The sequence below is a fragment of the Lycorma delicatula genome, chromosome 3 (assembly GCF_047948215.1).
Source record: "Lycorma delicatula isolate Av1 chromosome 3, ASM4794821v1, whole genome shotgun sequence".
NCBI classification, from domain to species: Eukaryota; Metazoa; Arthropoda; class Insecta; order Hemiptera; family Fulgoridae; genus Lycorma; species Lycorma delicatula.
Window position 1 is genome coordinate 112814768 of NC_134457.1, and position 20389 is coordinate 112835156.

Consider the following 20389-nt stretch of genomic DNA (forward strand, 5'->3'; position numbering starts at 1 on the left):
AGTATCCTTGTTTAATAAATTCCATTCTTTAAGACATGAACTTAGGAGTTCTGCATGTTGTTTCGACAAATACAAGTCATGAATTAGGTCACACAGTTCTGCTTGTGTGATGAGGTGAGATTCAGTATTTGATTCTTCTGGAATGTAATTAATATCTATTGAAGTTGATTCATTGGTTGAAACTTCTGGGGGAATCAGAAATTTACTTCCAAGAGGTTGTAGCAGTCTGAATCAACAAATCAACACCATGAGGTACTGGTCTAATAGCTGAATGAACATTTGAGTATGCAATACTGCTTTTATTGAACCAGTAACATTTGTTAAGCAAAAATAGCCATCATCATAACAGTTAATAGGCACTTTTACCAAATCATAGGTACACCAAAAGGCAAATGCTATTTTTTCCTTTTAACCACTGGGTTAATTTAAGAAGCACTTGATGCATGCTACATGTGGATCCCAGAATTTATTTTGGTCTCCAAAGGGACAGTCAAAATAATGTTTGTAAGCAGTTTTCAGCAGATTTGATACTGGTTTTCATTGACATTTCATGATGAATTCAACACAAATGTAACAACAAATATTTGGAGAATTTTTACAAGCCTGATATTTATTCATTGAAAAATTCAAAATGTTTCAATGAATGAAAGTAAACTGAACTATTACAGAAATGCTTAGTTATAAAAATAATTAATTTTTTATTTATCAATACTTAATTACTTAAAATACTTAATAAAATTGTTTCCCCATGGAGTTAATAAAACACACACACATTTTGATTTTCAATAAAATAATACCAAAAGATGTTCTGTCATAAAAATCTTTCACTAAATTTATGGCATCACTTATGAAACAATCTTTATAATATGAGTATGATAAAACCACTACCATGACTAAAGTACACAGCAAGTCATACCAAGAGCTGAATTCATACTGTATCAATTTCATCCAACGTAATGAAATTTTCATTTCATTACTTGACTCAGACATGTCTGGCTTGACAAGAAATGACATCATTTGACTGTTATATATTTCTGCAGCATGCATCACATTATAAATCAGATGTGAATAAGCAAACATACAGACGTACTAAATTATTTGTATTGTTTGTTTCATGAATGAGTGAACAAGTAAATTTAAGGGGTTGTAACTTAAGAATATTACCTAATGGGTTGTTTTGGAATACATAAATCAGATTCAGCATATCAAATACTATTGTTATTAATACCAGTGTTATTTATAGCACTTTATAGTGATGTATAACTTATAAGTAAAATAGTTTTTAAAATATACAATTTATATTTCATTAAATATTAAATTTTATTAGCACAGTGATCAATATTTTAATGAATTATTTGAATTTTCAAAAAAAATATGTATGTATGTAAGAAATTTTATTGTACTTATATATTTTGGTTAATTTTGCTTCATTGTTGACAGGTACATATTTCTGTATGGCAGATGATTTTTCGACTCTAATTAATTATAAATTGGATAAGAGTTCTTTTAATAAATTGGTAATACTTCGCCATATTAAACTAATTAAAGAAGTACGGTGTAATAATGATACTTTATATGTTGTTAATTAATTTATTCATTGTGTGAAAATGTTTTTTAATACTTATCAATATTTAATTAATGCATAAATATTAAGTGTCATATTTGTGCTGGTATGAAACTATTTATTTCATTGTCTTGTATCATAATATTGATGCTTGTGTACATTAGTAACTGTTTTCATAATCTTGAAAGCAAGAAAATGGGGATATGTATTATTCATTTTGCATTCTGATATTTATAATATCCATATGCTTTTGAACAATGGAAAATAGTTTTGTTTATGGAAAATGTTGGTTATTATTTATTTAATGTTACTGTTGCTGTATAAAAATTATTTTCATTGCAGAAGTGGAAAAAGTTCTTTACCTTCTATAATCTGTTATTATACATGGAATTTATGGTCAATTATTATTCCACAGTTCTCTCTGTTGAAACAGTAGGTTTTATCCCTTCTATACAGAGGAAAGTTAAGTTAACCCATTTTCAAGAAGTTATACATTGATTGAAATAATAATAACAATTAAATTATACAATGTATAATTTCAAGAAATGATGCATTTTCAATGTGATGTGTTTGCAAGTTACAGTGATCTGGTGTGACTGCTTTGGTCTCACAGAAATATATGATGCACTTATTAAAAGCACTTAAAGTAAAAGAATTTTTTTTGGTAATGAATAAAATAATTAAAATAATATTATCCAATTGAAATATATAAATTTAATAAAAATTAAAGAAAAAGTAAATTAGCTTTTTTCGAATGAGAAAGTAAGGAAAAAGTACCATGGAAATGTTTAGACACTTGATTTGAATGTTAGCAAGAACAATGCAATAAAAAAATAATAGTGTTGAATTGTATGCAGTAAGAACTGTGGTTTGATCTGTACCTTACATGGTAAGATAACTGCTTAAGAAAAAAAAGTATTGTTCTTTAACTGTGTAGTACAGCCAAGATGATAAATTACAATATTACTTTTTTACCTTTATTGTTTTATGTGATTGAATTTATGTTTAGTAACAACAATTTATGTAAATTTCTGTATCAATACATTTTGTTAGAATTAAATTATTTGCGTAGAATTTTTAGAATAAAAGCATTTATTTTTAGAAAAAAAAATAGTTTATTATTAGTTAAATATTATACATCATTGCAATTGAGGGGCTCTGTCAAAAACCTACTTTATTCAAAGATAAGTTTTCACAGTAGCATGTAAAAACAATCTAGCATTGTTTGTATTCATCATTATAAACTCTGTATATTTTTATTCAGTATCATACTTCCTTTTTTTGATATTTGTATTAATTTAATAAATGCCTGGTAAGTTCAACAATGAATAATAATTTTTCTAAACTGCTGTAAAAAAAGTTTTGACAAAGTAGGCTTTTGCTGAATTTTAACAAATGTTGACAATGTGTTGAAATAAAACTACAAGAAACATCTGCAAAAACTCACTATTTTATTTATAAATTTAAAAAACAATAATGGTAAGAGAATTTTACTAGTTATAGTCTGTAGTGTGTATTATTAACATAATAATAATAATAGCAAAAATAACAATAACAGACGTAAGAATTATGTACTTCAGTACAGTTTACTTAGGCCAGCAGTAAGTCAGTAAACCCACCGGGTTGGTCTAGTGGTTAACGCGTCTTCCCAAATCAGCTTATTTGGAAGTCGAGAGTTCCAGCGTTCAAGTCCTAGTAAAGCCAGTTATTTTTACACGGATTTTAATACTAGATCGTGGATACCGGTGTTCTTTGGTGGTTGGGTTTCAATTAACCACACATCTCAGGAATGGTCGAACTGAGAATGTACAAGACTATACTTCATTTGCGCTCATACATATCATCCTCTGAAGAATTATCTAAACGGTAGTTACCGGAGGCTAAACAGGAAAAAGAAAGAAAGCAGTAAGTCAGTAATAGAACTAAATCTACAGCAGTAACTCATTAATAAAACTAAATACAATTACATTGTAATAATGATATTGATAATAATCTGCAAAGTATTGGAAAACCATAACAGAAAATATTCAAAAATAGGAAAAATAAGTAATAGGAAATATTGAAAATCATGTTACTCATCATATTTACTGCTAATATCATCAGCATCTAAATCAAATTATCATATTTTTCACTGACTATGTTCCAGTTCACTCTATAATCTGCAAATATCTTATTGTAAAAATCTGATTTTTTGGGATCATTTAATTATATCATACGGTTCCACAAGTTTTGTAAGTTTGGCTGGTACTATTATTGGAGGCTCTATCTGTAATGAATGGAAGTGTCAACTTTTCTGTAAACCTTTTTTTATTTCTCACCAATAAATGCAGAAGGGCTACTGTCGCTGCTAATACTGTTGTCTGAATTCAACAAATTGGTCATCTTCAGTGATCAATTGTTATTTCTTTTACATTGTTAGTACTTAGTTTTACCAAATAAAATGGAGAGGCTTCTGATTAGTACTTAAAATAAGCTTACCCCAGTATCTTCTTCAGCTTCTAGAGATGGCAGTTTTCTTGTTTTATTTTTAATTAATGAAAAATTTTGATCATTGTAAAGATAAGAGTGATCTCTCATAGGCCAGGAGCATTAGACATAAAGCAGGTTTTTCAGAGAAATTTGTACCACACTGCTGTGTGAGGGTTTATTATGTTTTACAGACTAATTTATTGAAGAAAAGGCAGGCAGCCTTCCTTTATCTTTGTGGAGACTGTCATTGACTTATGACGTTTATGCACTGTTGCCTACCCAAGAGCAGCTAAACAAATAGTGTAGTAGAGAGGTGAGATGCACTCGCGCATGCACACACTGCATGCGAGACAATGCGTCTCTTGCTTGGTGCAATTTGAGTCTATGAGTCATTGCTCAAAGGAACGACATTGCTACCTTTGTTCTCATTGTGCCTAATGCTCAATAGGATGAATGTTTCTTTTAAAAACTTGTTAAAAGATCAATTATTCTAGCTAGTAATTGAAAAATGATGTGAATACATCATCAGTTGATATTTTATGTTGCGATTTCTATTTTTCATGACTGGTAAAATTTTCCATGAAATTTCCCTCGAACACCACGTTTGCGCATTCGGACATATTCTGCTTAGCAGGTTGATGTAGCTGATGAAAAGTAATGTTTCTAACAAAAAAGTAACTAAGTTTCAGCTGGGGGAAATTAAAAAATGGCCTAAGTGACTGGCGAAAATTGTATATAGCTTAACTAGCGATCACAAAAATGTTGTGAAAATGATCTAAAAGTACCTTTTTTAACTTTAATTTAAGCTTCAAAAGACTTTAATCTGTTCACTAGTTCTTGAGATATTTACAATGTGTTTTTTATGGCAAAATTCATATCTCCAAAGATACACAAGGGCTAAAATTTGAATGGGTGATTAAGGAATGTTTAAACATGGATTTGATATGTACGCATTCAAATTTGTTTTAAACAAAATTGTCCAAAAAACAGCAATTTGACCGTGTGATCAAATTTGCAATAGTAGCATAGCATGATGTTTTGTATGCTTCACGACAGTCAAATATCTGACTGTGGGTATCCAAGAGAACAAGAAAGTTTTTAGAATATTGGTGAGTAAATTTTGTATGTTATGTTAATTATATGTCAAGGAGGGAGTGCATTTTTACTACTGACAGATGTTTTTGTAAATATGTCTTGTTTGGATTGTCTTAAACAAAGCAATGTGGTTTCCTTCCTGAAAAGGATTTAATGTGATTATCAGTGAATCACAACTGATGAATACGGTTTTGGTCAATTAATGTGCTTACCACAACTGTCTGTAGAACTTTGCCATTAATCCCTAGACTTTTTTATAATCATTACATTCTCCTTTTAAGTTGGCAATATATAAACTTAAAATGCTTTTTAAAACATATTTTAATTTCCTTGAGGTATGAAGAAAATCATAACTATAATCATAAGGATTCTCAATCCTTATTTTATAAGGAAATGATGCACAGTGATCTCTCATCTATTAACTGCATTAAATTGGTATTTCTAGAACATTTTCACAAGATTTATAGATATCAATCCACACAAATTGGAATATTGATAGTCTTTTGACTTCAAATCCAGAAAATTTTATAATTTTCTTTCTCTTTGTATATCTGGTATTTTGTAAAAACAATTAAAACTTAAGTTTTAATTGTTAAAATTTAGGTATTTGTTACATTTGAAATAAGAAACAAAAGTTGCAGTGCATTAGTAATGCAATATTAGTAACTAAATATTTCTTAGAACATTTTTATTGTAAGAGAACAGATAGATCCTTGCCTAAACAAGTATGTTCATTATTTGATAGCATTAAATTTGAATCCCCAGCTGGGAGTGGGAGTCATTCTTTAAGACTTTGGGGGTTGGCATCCTCACGTGCCTAGCCTCTGCAGCTCTTCTTCCCACTACACACTGAGCTGCAGAACACTACACAAATTACAACATATACCCTTACACAACTACACAATATCCTACACTGATATTTCTTACATTTACACTCGGTGGGGTTGTAACATCTTACAAAACGTAACCATAACCCAAGGTAGGAACTATCATGCTGATGGGTGAATGGCTCTACATAGTGAGTTTCAAACAATGTCCTCTGGGCACCAGGCTGAACCCAGTTGTATTTAGCTCTAGCTCCAGTACGCGTGCACTCTGCCAGAGTGGTCCATTTTATCGCTGGTACTTGTTGGACCAAAATTTCAGTTCCAAATATAAATACTATGATGGTTGGTGGTCCATCTGAAAAAACCACCAAACCTAGTCTTGTGAAGAGGCCTTGGTCAGCTTTATCTGACAAGGATAAAAGTCCTACCGAAGAGAACTGCAAATCATTAGACTTAAATTTTTAAAATATTTGATTTGTTGTTCTCCGAATTAATCAGGAAGGTGGCTCCTTCCAAAAGGTTTCACCTTTCTTGATACAGGTGCAAGTGGTTTCCCAAAGAACATCAAAAAATTACGTGATTGATTGATTCTGATTGAAACATTCATTGATGAGCAGAGTCAATCTATCTTACGTGTCCGTAATGTAGCAGTATAAAAATAAGTGTGGAATGACACAAAACCCTAAATACGAGTCGCAGAGATCTTTTGGATATATAGATATCACTGAAATAGCTGATGAGCTTCGTGCCCAAGATGTAGCAGTGAAACATAATGAAAAGACAGAATGGAATGGAAGAACCAACACCTCTTATACTGATGTTCAACTTTCCAGTTCCACCAGAAAAAATAAAAATTGGTTATCTTTCAGATTGAGTACGACCTTTCCTCTTCCCAACCCTCGACAATGTTTTAAATGCCAAGGATATGGTCACACTACAACATCTTGCTTGAAAACAGAGATCTGTGGTAGATGTGCTAAGGAAGGCCACAATGACACTAACTGCCAAGAAGATGAAAAATGTGCTAATTGAAGTGGTTCGCCATATAGCTCACTCCCGAGATTGCCCAATTTTTAAGGAAGAAAAAACAATTCTCAGAATCTCTACCGAGCAGAAACTATCTCTTCCAGCGGCATGCACGAGAGTATAAAAAACTATTAAATCAAGGAACCTGGTTAAACCAGACGTATCTTTTGCTATTGCTACATCAAAACAAGCTCCTACAAATTAAGTAATCAGCTGTGCAGATGGGCAGATCCTGCAATGAGCTAAAAAAGTTGCTCAGATGTTATCTGACCAAATTGCATCACTAACAGCCACTAATTCAGAGCTGACATAGATGAACAAAATGTCTTTCGTCACACTTAGTGAATCCAACAGTGGGATCCCTATGAAAGTTCCTGTTCCCAAAGTTTTTCTGGTACGGGCAGGAGTAATGTCAGCAGGCGATAAGCCATCTAATAAGCTCCCTGTTAAGGGAACCCATGTAACCACTCCCTCTCAGATGTCTACTGTAACATCCCATACTACTAAATTTCCTCTACAATCACCTCGTATCCTGGTGGATGTGACTGAAGAACCACCCGACCCCAGGGCATTGGAGTTCTTTAAAAACAAAAATACAAAAAAAACCGAATCACATACAAGTAACTTTTTCATACTTTCCTGAATTTATTTATCTGTACTTATGAACATTATTCATTGGAATGTTAGAGGTCTTCAGTCCCGCGTTGAAGATAATTAGAGTATTGGCGCGTGCACATGATCCAGTAGTAATCATGTGCTTCCAAGAAACACATCTATAACAAGATCCAATAACACTCATTTCTGTGAGATATGACTGTCCAGTAGGCAGTAGAGAGAGTGGTGGAGTTGCTATTTTCATGAAGAATAAGGGTCGGCTAGTCGCCCTCATTCCTGCTGTTGTAGTAAGGTCTCTATTCCCTTCAAATTGCATATCTGCAATTTGTATCTCTCACTGAACTTTTAGTACAGTTCTCTAGAAATCTCAAATCTCCTCATGCAAGTACCATCGCCATCATTAATAGTAGGAGACTTCAATGCCCATCATATTTCCTGGGGCTCACCTTTTTCTGCTCCACTCGAGGAAATATGATAAGAAAGTGAGATAAGACTTGGACCTTTGTCTACTGAATGATGGGTCACACGCATTCTTGTCTTTATCATCTGGTATTGTATCTAACATCGACCTCTCTGTGTGCTCACAGAGTTTACTCCCTCATCTTAAATGGTCTGTTTGTGAGGACTTTCATGGCGGTGGTCACAAGCCAATTATTATTGGTTTTGGTATTGACCGCAAGGTGAAAAAAGCCATGGAGATGGATTGTTGAAAAGGTTGGATTGGAATGGATACCATAAAGCCTTCAAATCACAATAGGACAATAGTGCAGACATCTTTGACCAACTTTCCTCTTAGCTAACAGATATATCCCACAAACATCGAGCATTCCTAGACGTCCTTCGTTGCACGGTGCAATGATGATTCCTAAAACGCTATTAGCATTCGATGGCAGGCACTACGCAAATGTAACCGCAGGCCTACAAATGAACATCTAAATTTATACCACAGGGCTAGAGCGGTATGCTGTCGAGTATTCTTGGACGCTAAGTGGAAGTCATGGATGAAATACGTGAACACTACCTCGTGCACTACTCCCACATCTACTGTTTGGAAAAAGATCCGTGCGATTTACGGATTACCAATTTCCAAAACAATCTATTCTCTGTCTTATTGATGAAGGAGAACTCCTTTCATCATCCTCCGCAGTGGCAAATACCTTAGCAAAATCTTTCCGCTGGGTGTCTCTCACTTCATCATATAATAACGATTTTCAGAGGTACAAGATACAGATGGAAGTATGTCACTAAACACTGGTGATTTGATTGGTGAATTGGTGAACACCCTATTTGTACTCAATGAGTTGTCACACACACTTAAAACTCATGTGACCCTTCCCCTGGACCTGACAACATTCTCCTCAGTATGCTATCACATCTTCCTAATTTGGTGCTACAACATCTTTTGAACATTTACAATGGTTTATTCTCCAAACAAGTCATCCCACCCAGCTGGTCGGAAGCCATTATCATATCAGTACTTAAACCTTTTTTCTTCTTCACTCTACTCCCCTGGGCCAGTCCGTCTAGTTGGTATTGCGCCACCCAGGGGAATGTCTAGTGTACTCTAACGAGCCTCCCCACCTACCGGCTGTAAGTTCACCATGGCAGGTCGGCTCGCCAGTGTCAGCTCTTTTGAGTGTTATACTACTTTGCCCAAATTTTGACACCACGCCATACCTTGGATAGTCGTGATGTGGTGCCGGGTCTTTTACTTCACTTAATTCTTATTCTCGGAGCCTGTCAATCCCCTGGAGTCCTCAGTGGATCATTGAGAACGACACACCTTGGCATGTCGTCTCACCACTGAGGCTATCCACCCTACCCTATTCTAACACTAATATCCCAATCGTTTCTCATCCGCGTCTTTCTCTGATAGCACTCCATTAATGAATTCTACTACTTTTTTCCAGTTTGTTTCATTCCTGAGCATATAAATTATCACTTCTGCTGGGCTCTTGCCCTCTATACCAGAGTCCATTCTTTTTGCTGCCCACTTCTTACAAAAGAAGAATGTATGTTCTCTGCGTTATCTGCTCTCCCATAGTACATTCACTCTGGTCCTGGCCTTCTTCCAACCCGATGGATTTACTCATTAAAATTGCCATGACCTGTGAAAAATTGAGTGATATTAATAATTAGTCTCCTCGTGCTTCCTGTCCAACCATGCAGCCAGATCGGGAATCAATTCTTTAGTGCGCTTGGCCGGTCTGTCTTCTCACCATCTGTTTTGCCATCTCAGTCTTAATCTTGATTTAGCTTCATCTGCTTCAAGGCCCTGCGCCCTCTCAACCCTATTCAGGGCCATCAAATCTATCGGTGGGACCCCAGACAGTACGCATGCATCATAGGAGACCGTCCTGTGAGCTGAAACGACCCCCAGCAACAGCCTCCTATGAGTGCTCGCTAGTTAAAATTCCTCTTTATCCTGACTGAAGGCCACCATACGGGTACTGCATATAGCATCATCAAGATCACAGTAGACGATATCGCTCTTCTCTTGGAGGGTCTTGGGGCCCACTGAGTTGACATAATCACATTCAAACTCTTAGTCATCTCTTCTCCTTTTTTACATACTCCTATTATGTGCTGAGTAAACCGGCAATTTCTTTCAAACGTCACACCTAAATATTTGATCTTTTCGACTTCTGTTATCTGCTGGTTTCCTATTTTAATAACTGGATGCCCCAGTACCCTCCTCCCAGTAAACATAAGGTATTTGTATTTAATCTGTTGCCAACTGCAATCCCCTCTCATTCATCCAGTCATTTATCATCCTTAGAGTGATATTGGCTTTATCCTGTACCTCAACAATTGTTTTGTCCCCGATAAGAACCGCCAGGTCATCGGCATAGGCGACAACTTGTACCTCATCCTGATATTCAAGTCTTAGTACCTTATCGAAGGCAAAGACCAAAAGTAGTGGCCCAAGCACAGAGCCCTGCGGCACTCCACCATGTATGCTAAACCATAGGCCCTCGCCTTGCGCGTCCGCCAGACACTCTCTATCAGAGAGATATTTGCCTTCTTAAGTAGGGGCTGATGCATTTTTGTGCTAATGCACTCTAAATGGATCCAAAGGCATTTCTCACGTCTAATGTTATGAATAAGGGAATAACCCTCATTCTCCACGTGCCTTTCCTTGTTTCGTTTGCCCAGTGTATAACTTTCCTCGCTGCCTGCACAGTCGAGCGACCCTTCCAGAATCCATACTGGTTGTCGCTAATTCCTGTCCCTTCTTCCAACTCCTTAACGATTCGGCCAGTCAACATTTTCTCTACTACCTTCCCCATAGTATTAAGGATGCTCATTGGTCTATATACTGTGTTTCCATTATCATTTGTTCCTTTTGGGAGGAACACCACTCTAGCCTCCTACCAGCAACTTGGGAAGGTCTTGTTCTCTAAACCGTGGCTGGCCACTTCGAGTATCTCATAAGGCACTCTCTTGACTAGCCCTTTGAGGAGTGCAGCAGGAATCCCATCAGAACCCGGGCTCTTCCTGTTACCAAGCTGTCCAACCGCCATGTGTAATTCTGTGAACTTAAAGCGCCTAGCTTCACAATCTATTGTGTTTTCATCCGCTTCACCTCTGCAGGGGAACAGTTCATTAATCTGAAGCTCTACCTGCGCCTTACTTAGTGTGGGCAAACGCCTGTCGAAACACTTGGTAATAATCTTGTATGCTTGCCCCCAGGGATCCCCATCCAACTCCTTGCAGAACCTATGCCAGTGCTTCCTTTTAGACATTTGAATCGCTTTATTTAAAGCACGTCTAGCCTATGTAGGTAAGGGACGCTTCTTCATACTCCTGTCCACCGCTTACCCTAAGTCTTTGTTTCCTTCTATGAAATTGAAGGTGCCTTTTTAGGGTTTCTATTTCTCATTTCACCAGTAGACTGGGTCTCTTTTTGTGCTTCTATGGACTTCCCTGCCCATCTCCTGTTTTATGACAGCCAGCGCCGTTGGTGACAAGTTCTCTATATTACTGAGCCTTACCGCCGTTCTACTGACTATCCTCTCTATCTGATCCGTCGTAAGCCTACAGGGGGGTGTTTTTTCTCTAGATACAAAATCTGGATCATTTATGCTGATTATGGTGGCTAGGTGCTCACTAGCCACATCATGTGGTAACACCCGCCAGTCCCACTGCTCCCTTCTCCACCTATCATCAAGGATTGTTAAATCTAGGACTGACATGTGTCCTCTTGCCTCATAAGTGGGAGTACCATCGTTTACCCAATGGCAGCCGACAGCTTCCATTGTGTCAGTCAGAATCTCGCCTCTTCGACTGGTGTATGTACTCCCTGCTGCGATTGCTTTACTGTTAAATTCACCTAATATAATACCTTCCACGAGTTCACTGCTGTTCCATGTATTGTGTCCAACAGTCTTGTAAATTCTTGTATATCACAATTAGGTGACACCAATCTCGAGTGTATTGAGTCAGATCCTACTGCCAGCATACCTCTGGATCTGGACGAAGTTCTCCAGGCTATTCTCCCACTCACGTCCGTAATGGCTACGTCCCCCTCTGTATCCGCAACCCAGCCTGTTCGATCAGCGAAATATTTATTTGGCTCAGTGATGATCAGTAGATCAGCTCTTTGTTCAACAACCAGCTCGCTGACCAAGTCATGGGATAAGGTACTTCTATTTACATTGACCAATAAAACTCTAAGCATTCGAGTACTTTGGGCACCCCCAGCCTCCGATGCGGTGTTCTTGACTTCCACAATCTAGACAGCTGCTGTGTTCCTTGCAGTCAGCAATCTAATGATCTTTGCCTCCACAATTGAAGCTAAGGTTCATTCTATCCGGTCCCTTGCATCCATGCCTGCGATGACCTGTACACCAGCACCTATAGCACTTCTCTTCTTCCTCTCTTATATAAGCTCGGCAATTGACCCAGCCTATCTTGATTCGTTGGTCAACTAGCTTGCATGCGGCTCTGTATGATGTAATTACTGTTATATTTTGCGTTTCCCCGTATCCTTACGGAAATTTCCTTATTGAGGAAATTTTAACTTCATCATTGCTTCCAATGCTATTTATGACTATGCAGCTATGATCTCTTGTTCTGACACATCAGATTCGACGTCCCTTATATGAACTACTGTTCTTCTTCCTGCTCTAGATTTCAGATCTACTTGTAATTCTGCCGCTTTGTCACGAAGCATGTTTGTGAATTCGGTCACCTTTTGCGCTCCTTGGATTCTAACGTGTAATTCTTAGTTTTTCCCTTTACAGAGGGAGATGACATCTTTACCCTCATCGTCATTGACAGCAGACTTCATGGTAGTAAGTAGTTCGGCATACGTTTTGCTTGCTGCCTTCACAATAACAGTACGGCTCTCCTCCGCAGGTGGCGTTGCTCTTTTAATAGCCGCTTGCCCCGGTCTTGTTTGCCTTCCTTGTTTATCCGCATGCATGGTCAGAACTTTGACCAGCTCCACTTTGTCTTTAGCCAAGTATGAAACAATCTTTTTGGCATAATTGCCGATATTCCCCGATGGCAGTATAAACGCAACATCAGGGGATTGCTGCATTACCTTCCTGACCACTCTTAGCACAATCTCCATACATGCCTTTTCAGATAGTGATGAGTTATAGTAAATCTTGAACTTTGATGTCTTGATCTCCACAGATTGTTCGCTGATTATGGATATCTCCTCTTTCAGAATATCTCCTGCTTTATATAAAGATCTATGTCTCTCCATCTCTTCTGCCGCACTATTTTTAGGTAACTCTTTTAAACTGCAGGTGACCCCCACCTCTGCTGGGACCTCTGTAACAGTACATAACTTATCCCGCAATGAATTGACCACTCAAATTACCTTCCTGACCACTCTTAGCACAATCTCCATACATGCCTTTTCAGATAGTGATGAGTTATAGTAAATCTTGAACTTTGATGTCTTGATCTCCACAGATTGTTCGCTGATTATGGATATCTCCTCTTTCAGAATATCTCCTGCTTTATATAAAGATCTATGTCTCTCCATCTCTTCTGCCGCACTATTTTTAGATAACTCTTTTAAACTGCAGGTATCCCCCACCTCTGCTGGGACCTCTGTAACAGTACATAACTTATCCCGCAATGAATTGGGCCATCGCTTCGGTAATAATTCTAAAAGTTCACTGTCCGAAAGATCCCCTGACAATACGGCCTCCATGTCCAACTCTGTATTTATGTTGTCAGTCTGTGTTGCTTGAGTGATTTTTTCTAATGGAGAAGAAATTTCCCTCAGTGTTTTCAGCCCTATGTAAATCCTTTGTAATTACTGTTCGTGCTCGCCTATATATTTACTGAGCCCGGCTCCCAAATGCTGCTTTAGGGTCATCATTGCGATCCCCAGCTGGTACGTAAGACTCCCCAGGCTTCCCGGCATCGACTTCTCCTCTTCGGATGAGCCCTGGCGAACCCTCTTTCTACTCTTTGTCTCTATCTTCTTTAGTGTCGTCACCTTCGCAGAGCTACTGCTTTGAGACACCATATCATCTAAAGGCAATGAGCCACGTCGTCGCATCTTATACCACTGTGATCAGGGGACAATCCCTTCTCTTTTGAGTACCCACTTGCCAAAATCGAGGGCCCCAAAAATGGGAGGCAAAAATTTTGGGGGGAGTAAAATGTATTCTTCCAAAAAACCTATCAAAAATTTTGGGGAGGAGGCGCACTGGACCCTTAAGGATGTAATTCGTAAAGATCTGAAGGAATTTTTGAATTTGGATGTATGGAAACAGAAAAAACTTTTCCCCCTATAAAACTCTATTCAGTTGGACTTAGAATAATTTTCACAAAGTCTCGCGTTTTACTAGAAATAATTCTAAGTCCTTGTTTACTTCTTCGTAATGACGTCACCAGCAAGCCTTGACTTGCCGGTTCGACTTAGAAAAAATTTAACAATATTCTATACTACATGTATAACCTCAAAGTAAAAATTTAGCACTACTAATACTTTTTACTCACTCAAATGACTTATGATGTCTTGTCTATACACTTAATACCGATATTAAATCCTAAAACACCTTAATATCGCACCAAAAACCAAAATGAAATCAAGAAAAACTCATTTTTCACAACTATTATTAGTATCTTAAAAAAAGGCTAATATCTTTAACAATCCGTGTCAAAAACTCGTAAAACTTTGTAAACTCGTCCGTTATCCAATCCACTATAATTCCTGATGTACAGTTCCATTAAATTCTCCAAAAAACTATAAGAACGCAGAGCGAAAAAATCCCGTGTTACCACTATGGAGTCTCCAACTCGACTCAGCACTTAAGTACTGTACTTAGTACAACCTCGACTCAGTACTTAAACCTGGTAAAGACAAAGCCAACCACTCAAGCTACCACCCTATCTTCTTGACAATTGTTTTATGCAAAGAAATGGAGAGAATGGTAAACCGCAGGCTTACATGGTACTTGAGACATGGTCTTTCATCTTCAGAACAGTATGGTTTCTGACAAGGATGATCTTCCATTGACCATTTAATGTCAATGGAAACCATACAAAACACTTTCCTACTTTGTCAGCACCTTGTCACTGTCTTTTTTATATCAAAAGGGTGTATGTCACTGCCTGACGACGGGGTATTGTAAACACCCTCAAAGAATGGGGAGTCAAGAGTAATATGTGTTAAGTTTTAATATCATGTTTTCTTCTTATTTAAAATATTGTAATGGCAGCCTTGACTATTGTAATTCTTTTTCTCAACGCTAAAGCTCAGCTGATTCGATTCTAGACTCAGTACACAAGATATGTAGTGGGATGGTAACATACAATGCATAAAGCAATTCAATCAATCATTTACATTAATCCTATTCAATATACTTCAAATACTCAAAATATTATATGTATTATTAATATTCAATGTGTTATTGCTAAACTGAAATAAAATTACAACAAACAAGACTACCAAATATATCTAATCAAAAATGTATTCGACAAATGAATAAATACTACATAAACTCAATATGGATTCGTTTCAAACTTTAACTAATCAACATATTTTATTGGTCCACCAGGCCGGATATTCAACTTCAGCGACATATTCGATACTACGTATTTAAAATTTATTTAAAACACTTTTCAAAATGTTTTTATACATTATCTTAATACACAGAGTCTAACCTACAAGCACATACAACTATGCAATTTTGGCTAGGCAAATATATCACGGCCAAGTTCAATTATCTACGAACACGACAATCTACGAGTATCAACATTCAGTATATGCGTAACCCATTGTTCATCCTATTAATTTGTTTACTTTCTTATTATTATGTCTAATTTCTTATTGTTAAAAATAATTAAATTCAAAATGACTGACAAGGAATTAGTCAATAGTAAGACTTTGCAGACTAATAGCAAGAACTTATTAAAAAACGTAGTATAATTAAGGCATCAATCACACGAGTAAAAATACCTTTGTTGATAATTTCAACCCTGCAAAAAATGAAATATATTCTATACAAATAAAATTAAGAAATTTAAAGATTTTAAGTTAAATATGATGACATTCAGTCTCAGTTGGAAGATATTGATGATACAACTGAGCACAGAATACAAATTTAATCTGATAGAATACAAATGATAATCTATGTAACATAGAATGTAAATTAAAATCATTGTTAGATAAAATGTCTATAAAACCTCCTCATAAATCAGATCTTACAGATATCAGACCAATTAAATTGCCATGTTTTAGTGGAAATTTACTTGAATGGCAGCATACTTTAATACATTTAATGGCTTAATTCATTCTAGAAATGACCTATCCAATATTCAAAAATTATACTACTTATATTCATCTTTGAAGGATGAGACTCTTAATATCATCAAAACTTACCAATCACAAGGGAAAACTATTCAGTTGCTTTAAATCATCTTAAAAAAATATATGATAATAAATACATAATCTTTGTTCATCTTATTGAAAATATTTTAAAAATTGGTTTCATTGAAAAATAATCTGCAGATAATTTAGATCATTTTATTAATAAAATTATTCTTTTACAAGTTCATTGGAGGCAATGAATTTACCTGTAAATCCTTATGAACTCATTGTTATGCAATTATTAGCATCAAAATTAGACAAAAATACTTTCAAAAATTGGAAGGAACTTTCCTAACTTCAAAAATTTTGTGGAGTTTCTTAATAATAGAAGACAAATACTTGAAAATGTTGCAGATAAACTTGAGTAAAATTCGCAATCAAATAACACTCGCTCTATTAACAAACAAGTATTTAATGAACCTTTTAAAGATCAAGGGAAATATAACATTACAATTAAAAATTACAGAAGAAATTTAGTACTAATTTAATACTTTAATGTACTATGTGTAAATTCGATCATTATTTATATACATTAAAAAATTTCTTGATTTATCAGTAGATAAACGCAAGGAATTTTTAGTCCAGAATAAGTGTTGCTTTAATTGTTTTCGAACAGGTCACTATGTTAATAATTGTATGAATAAGCATGTATGTAAAACATGTTTCAAAAAGCATCATTCGTTAATCCATACAGAGGAAATTAATAAATCTAGCTCTAAGCCTGAAAATAATACTTATCGTGCATTAAAATTACAAATAAACAAAAATATTCTATTGTCTACTGCTGTGTGCAATACTGTGGACAAACATGGAAATTATCAGACATGTAGAGTGTTGCTTGATTCAGACAGTCAAGTTAATTTCTGCACAATGGAATTTGCTCATAAACTTGGGCTAACCTTAACAAAAAATAATCTTCCAATTTCTGGAATTAATAACTCGTCATGTCAATCAAATTACAGTGTCACAGTTAAACTATACTCTCGCTATGAAAACTTTACATTACACATTGTTTGTGCTGTATTACCGAACCTGACAATATTCCTGCTGAATCATTTTATTCATCTCATCTTAATTTACCTGAGAACTTATTTCTTGCGGACCCCAAACTTTAACATTCTTCAAATATTGATATCCTTTTAGGTGCACAGTACTTCCTAAGCCTTATTCTGCCAAATAAATTTATACGTAACCAGCATTTTCCCTTAATACAAGAAACAAGATTATGATATATATTAGCTGGAAACCTTCCTTTAAATGTTACATGCAACAATTCCGTTTATTTTTTCATTCGTAATGACAATAAACTTCTTTCATCACATATAGAAAAATTCTGGGAAGTTGAAGAACCTATGTTAGTCAAACAAACCTCTCATGATAACTTAATATGTGAAAGGAATTTCATAGAAAATACAATCAGAAATAAGGATGGTAGATTTATAGTTGCGTTACCTCGTAAATCAGATAACATCAAACTTGGTGATTCTCTTAACGCCAAAAATAGATTTTTGTCTTTAGAACGTAAGTTTATTCAAGACCCCAGTTTTAAGAAGGAATACTCTAATTTTATTAATGAATATATAAACCTAGGTCATATGTCTGAACTTAATTCAACGGATTTATTGATATCTGACTCAGAAGTTTTATCTACCTCATCACGCCGTTTTCAAGGAAACAAGCTTAACAACCAAACTAAGAATTGTGTTTGATGGCTCAGCCAAATCCAGTAATGGTCTATCTTTAAATGATTCACTAATGATAGGACCTACAGTTCCAAGACTTATTTTCAATAATTTTAAGATTTAGAGTCCATAATTATGTTATCACATCTGATATCACAAAAATGTACAGACAGATTCTAGTTACTCAAAAGGACAGTCATTTGCAAAGAATACTGTGGCATGAAACCCCTGAACAAGACTTAAAGCATTATGCCTTAAGAACAGTAACTTATGGTACAACTAGTGCCTCATTTTTAGCTACTCGTTTAGTTCAAATTGCCAATGACAATAACGATCAATTTCCTAATGCTTGCAGAGCCATATTAAATGATTTTTATGTTGATGACCTTATTACAGGATGATGAACTTATTAAAACAGTATGGCTTTCCCCTTCATAAGTGTTTCTCAAACTGTCAAAATATTGTTTTCTCAACTGATGATACTATACTATTAAACACACCTATATCATTAAATAAAAATGAAAACATACATACTTTAGGTATATTATAGAATAATTATTTAGATAAATTAACCTATAAAGTCAATCAAAGGGAAGTTAAAATATTCACTAAAAGACATATTTTATCAATTATTTCTGGTATCTATGATCCATTAGGTCTCATTGGACCCATTATATTTTTATGCAAACATTTTATACAAAGCCTTTGGCAAATAAAGTGCAATTGGGATGATACTTTATCCGATAATTTACTATCGCAGTTGCAAATTTTATACAATCAAGTTTAGTTAGTTCTATAAATCTTGACAGATGTGTAAAGTTAAATATTGATAGTAGCATCATATCCTTTTCAACTCCATGGATTTGCAGATGCATATCTTAACGATTTCGGATGTTGTATATATGTTAGAATTACTTACTGTAATGATAAGGTTTCATGTAATTTATTATGTTCCAAATCACGAGTTGCCCCTTTAAAACAAATGACTATTCCAAGATTTGAACTCTGTGCTTGTTTGCTCTTATCACGTTTACTTAATCAAGTTGCATTAGCTTTAAATGAAAAAATCAATGAAATTCATTTATATTCTATTTCCATGATTGTACTCTATTGGATTCATAGTCAATCCACCAAATGGAAGGTGTTTGTAGTCAATCAAGTTTCAGAAATTCAACAGTTGACTTCTATTGTGAAGTGGCATCATATTGAATCACCTTCGAATCCTTCTGATATACTCTCTCGGGGATGTCTTCTGGAAAAATTAATTAATTTTGTATTATGGTGGCATGGTCCAAGCTGGCTTTTGCAAGATTCTTCCTGTTGGCCAACTAATCATCACTTTAATTCTACTAAAAAAAATATTGATTCTCAATGCCTTGTTGAAAAACATCAAACTGTTCAGATACTGAAAAATACTGAGAATACTCATCGCTGTCTGAACTAATTTGTGTTTTTACTTATTGTTTTACATTCATTCAAAATATTAAGCATAAGTCTACTAACGATAGAAAATTTGATGCATTGTCTTCAAATGAATTAGAATTCACTCTTGAATTTTTCATTCATCAATCTCAGTTAGCATATTTTAAGTCTGAAATTAATGATCTTCAAAACAAACGTTTCTTTTCGAAACAAAGTAAACTCAGTTCGCTAGATCCATTTTTGGGCTATAAAGGTTTACTTCGTGTAGGAGGTAGACTGGAACATTCTAATTTGTCTTTCGATAAAAAACATCAATTAATACTACATCCTCATACAAACATAACAAGGTTAATCATCCACAGTGAACATTTACGTCTATTACATGCTGGACTCCAATTAACTCACAGTTCTCTTCATCAAAGATTTTGGATTGTGATTGCAAACATAGCTATTCGTTCTATAGTTAGGAAATGCCTAAAATGTTTTCGTTTTAATGCTGATAACCTATCTCAGCAACTTGGTAAATTACCCTCTTCTCTAAAATTATTTCTACGCGAGCCTTTTCTAGTTGCGCTATTGACTATGGTGGCCCTATTATGATTCGCCATGGCGGGCAGAAATCTAAAATTCATTCAAAGGCCTATATTGCGCTTTTTATTTGCTTAGTTACTAAGACTATTCATTTAGAACTTGTTTCAGATTTAACAACTGAATCCTTCATAGCTGCCTTAAGACGATTTATTCCTCGTAGAGGTATTTGTAATCAAATGTATTCAGATAACGCTACTAACTTTTGTTGTGCTAGGAACACGCTTTATGAATTATTTCAATTTTTTGAATCGAAGGA

At 35.3% G+C, this 20389-nt stretch overlaps 1 protein-coding gene across 2 annotated transcripts in view; it reads left to right on the forward strand.

The window, feature by feature from the left end:
* The window catches only part of LOC142321897 (uncharacterized), a 30254-nt gene extending 27386 nt beyond the window's left edge, over positions 1–2868 (forward strand). For both annotated transcript variants that reach the window (XM_075360400.1, XM_075360399.1), the window contains one exon: positions 1441–2868. In XM_075360400.1, coding sequence (XP_075216515.1) covers positions 1441–1589 — 149 coding nt within the window. In that variant the 3' untranslated portion in view covers positions 1590–2868. The remainder of the gene's footprint in view (positions 1–1440) is intronic.
* The last annotated feature ends 17521 nt before the right edge of the window (positions 2869–20389 follow it).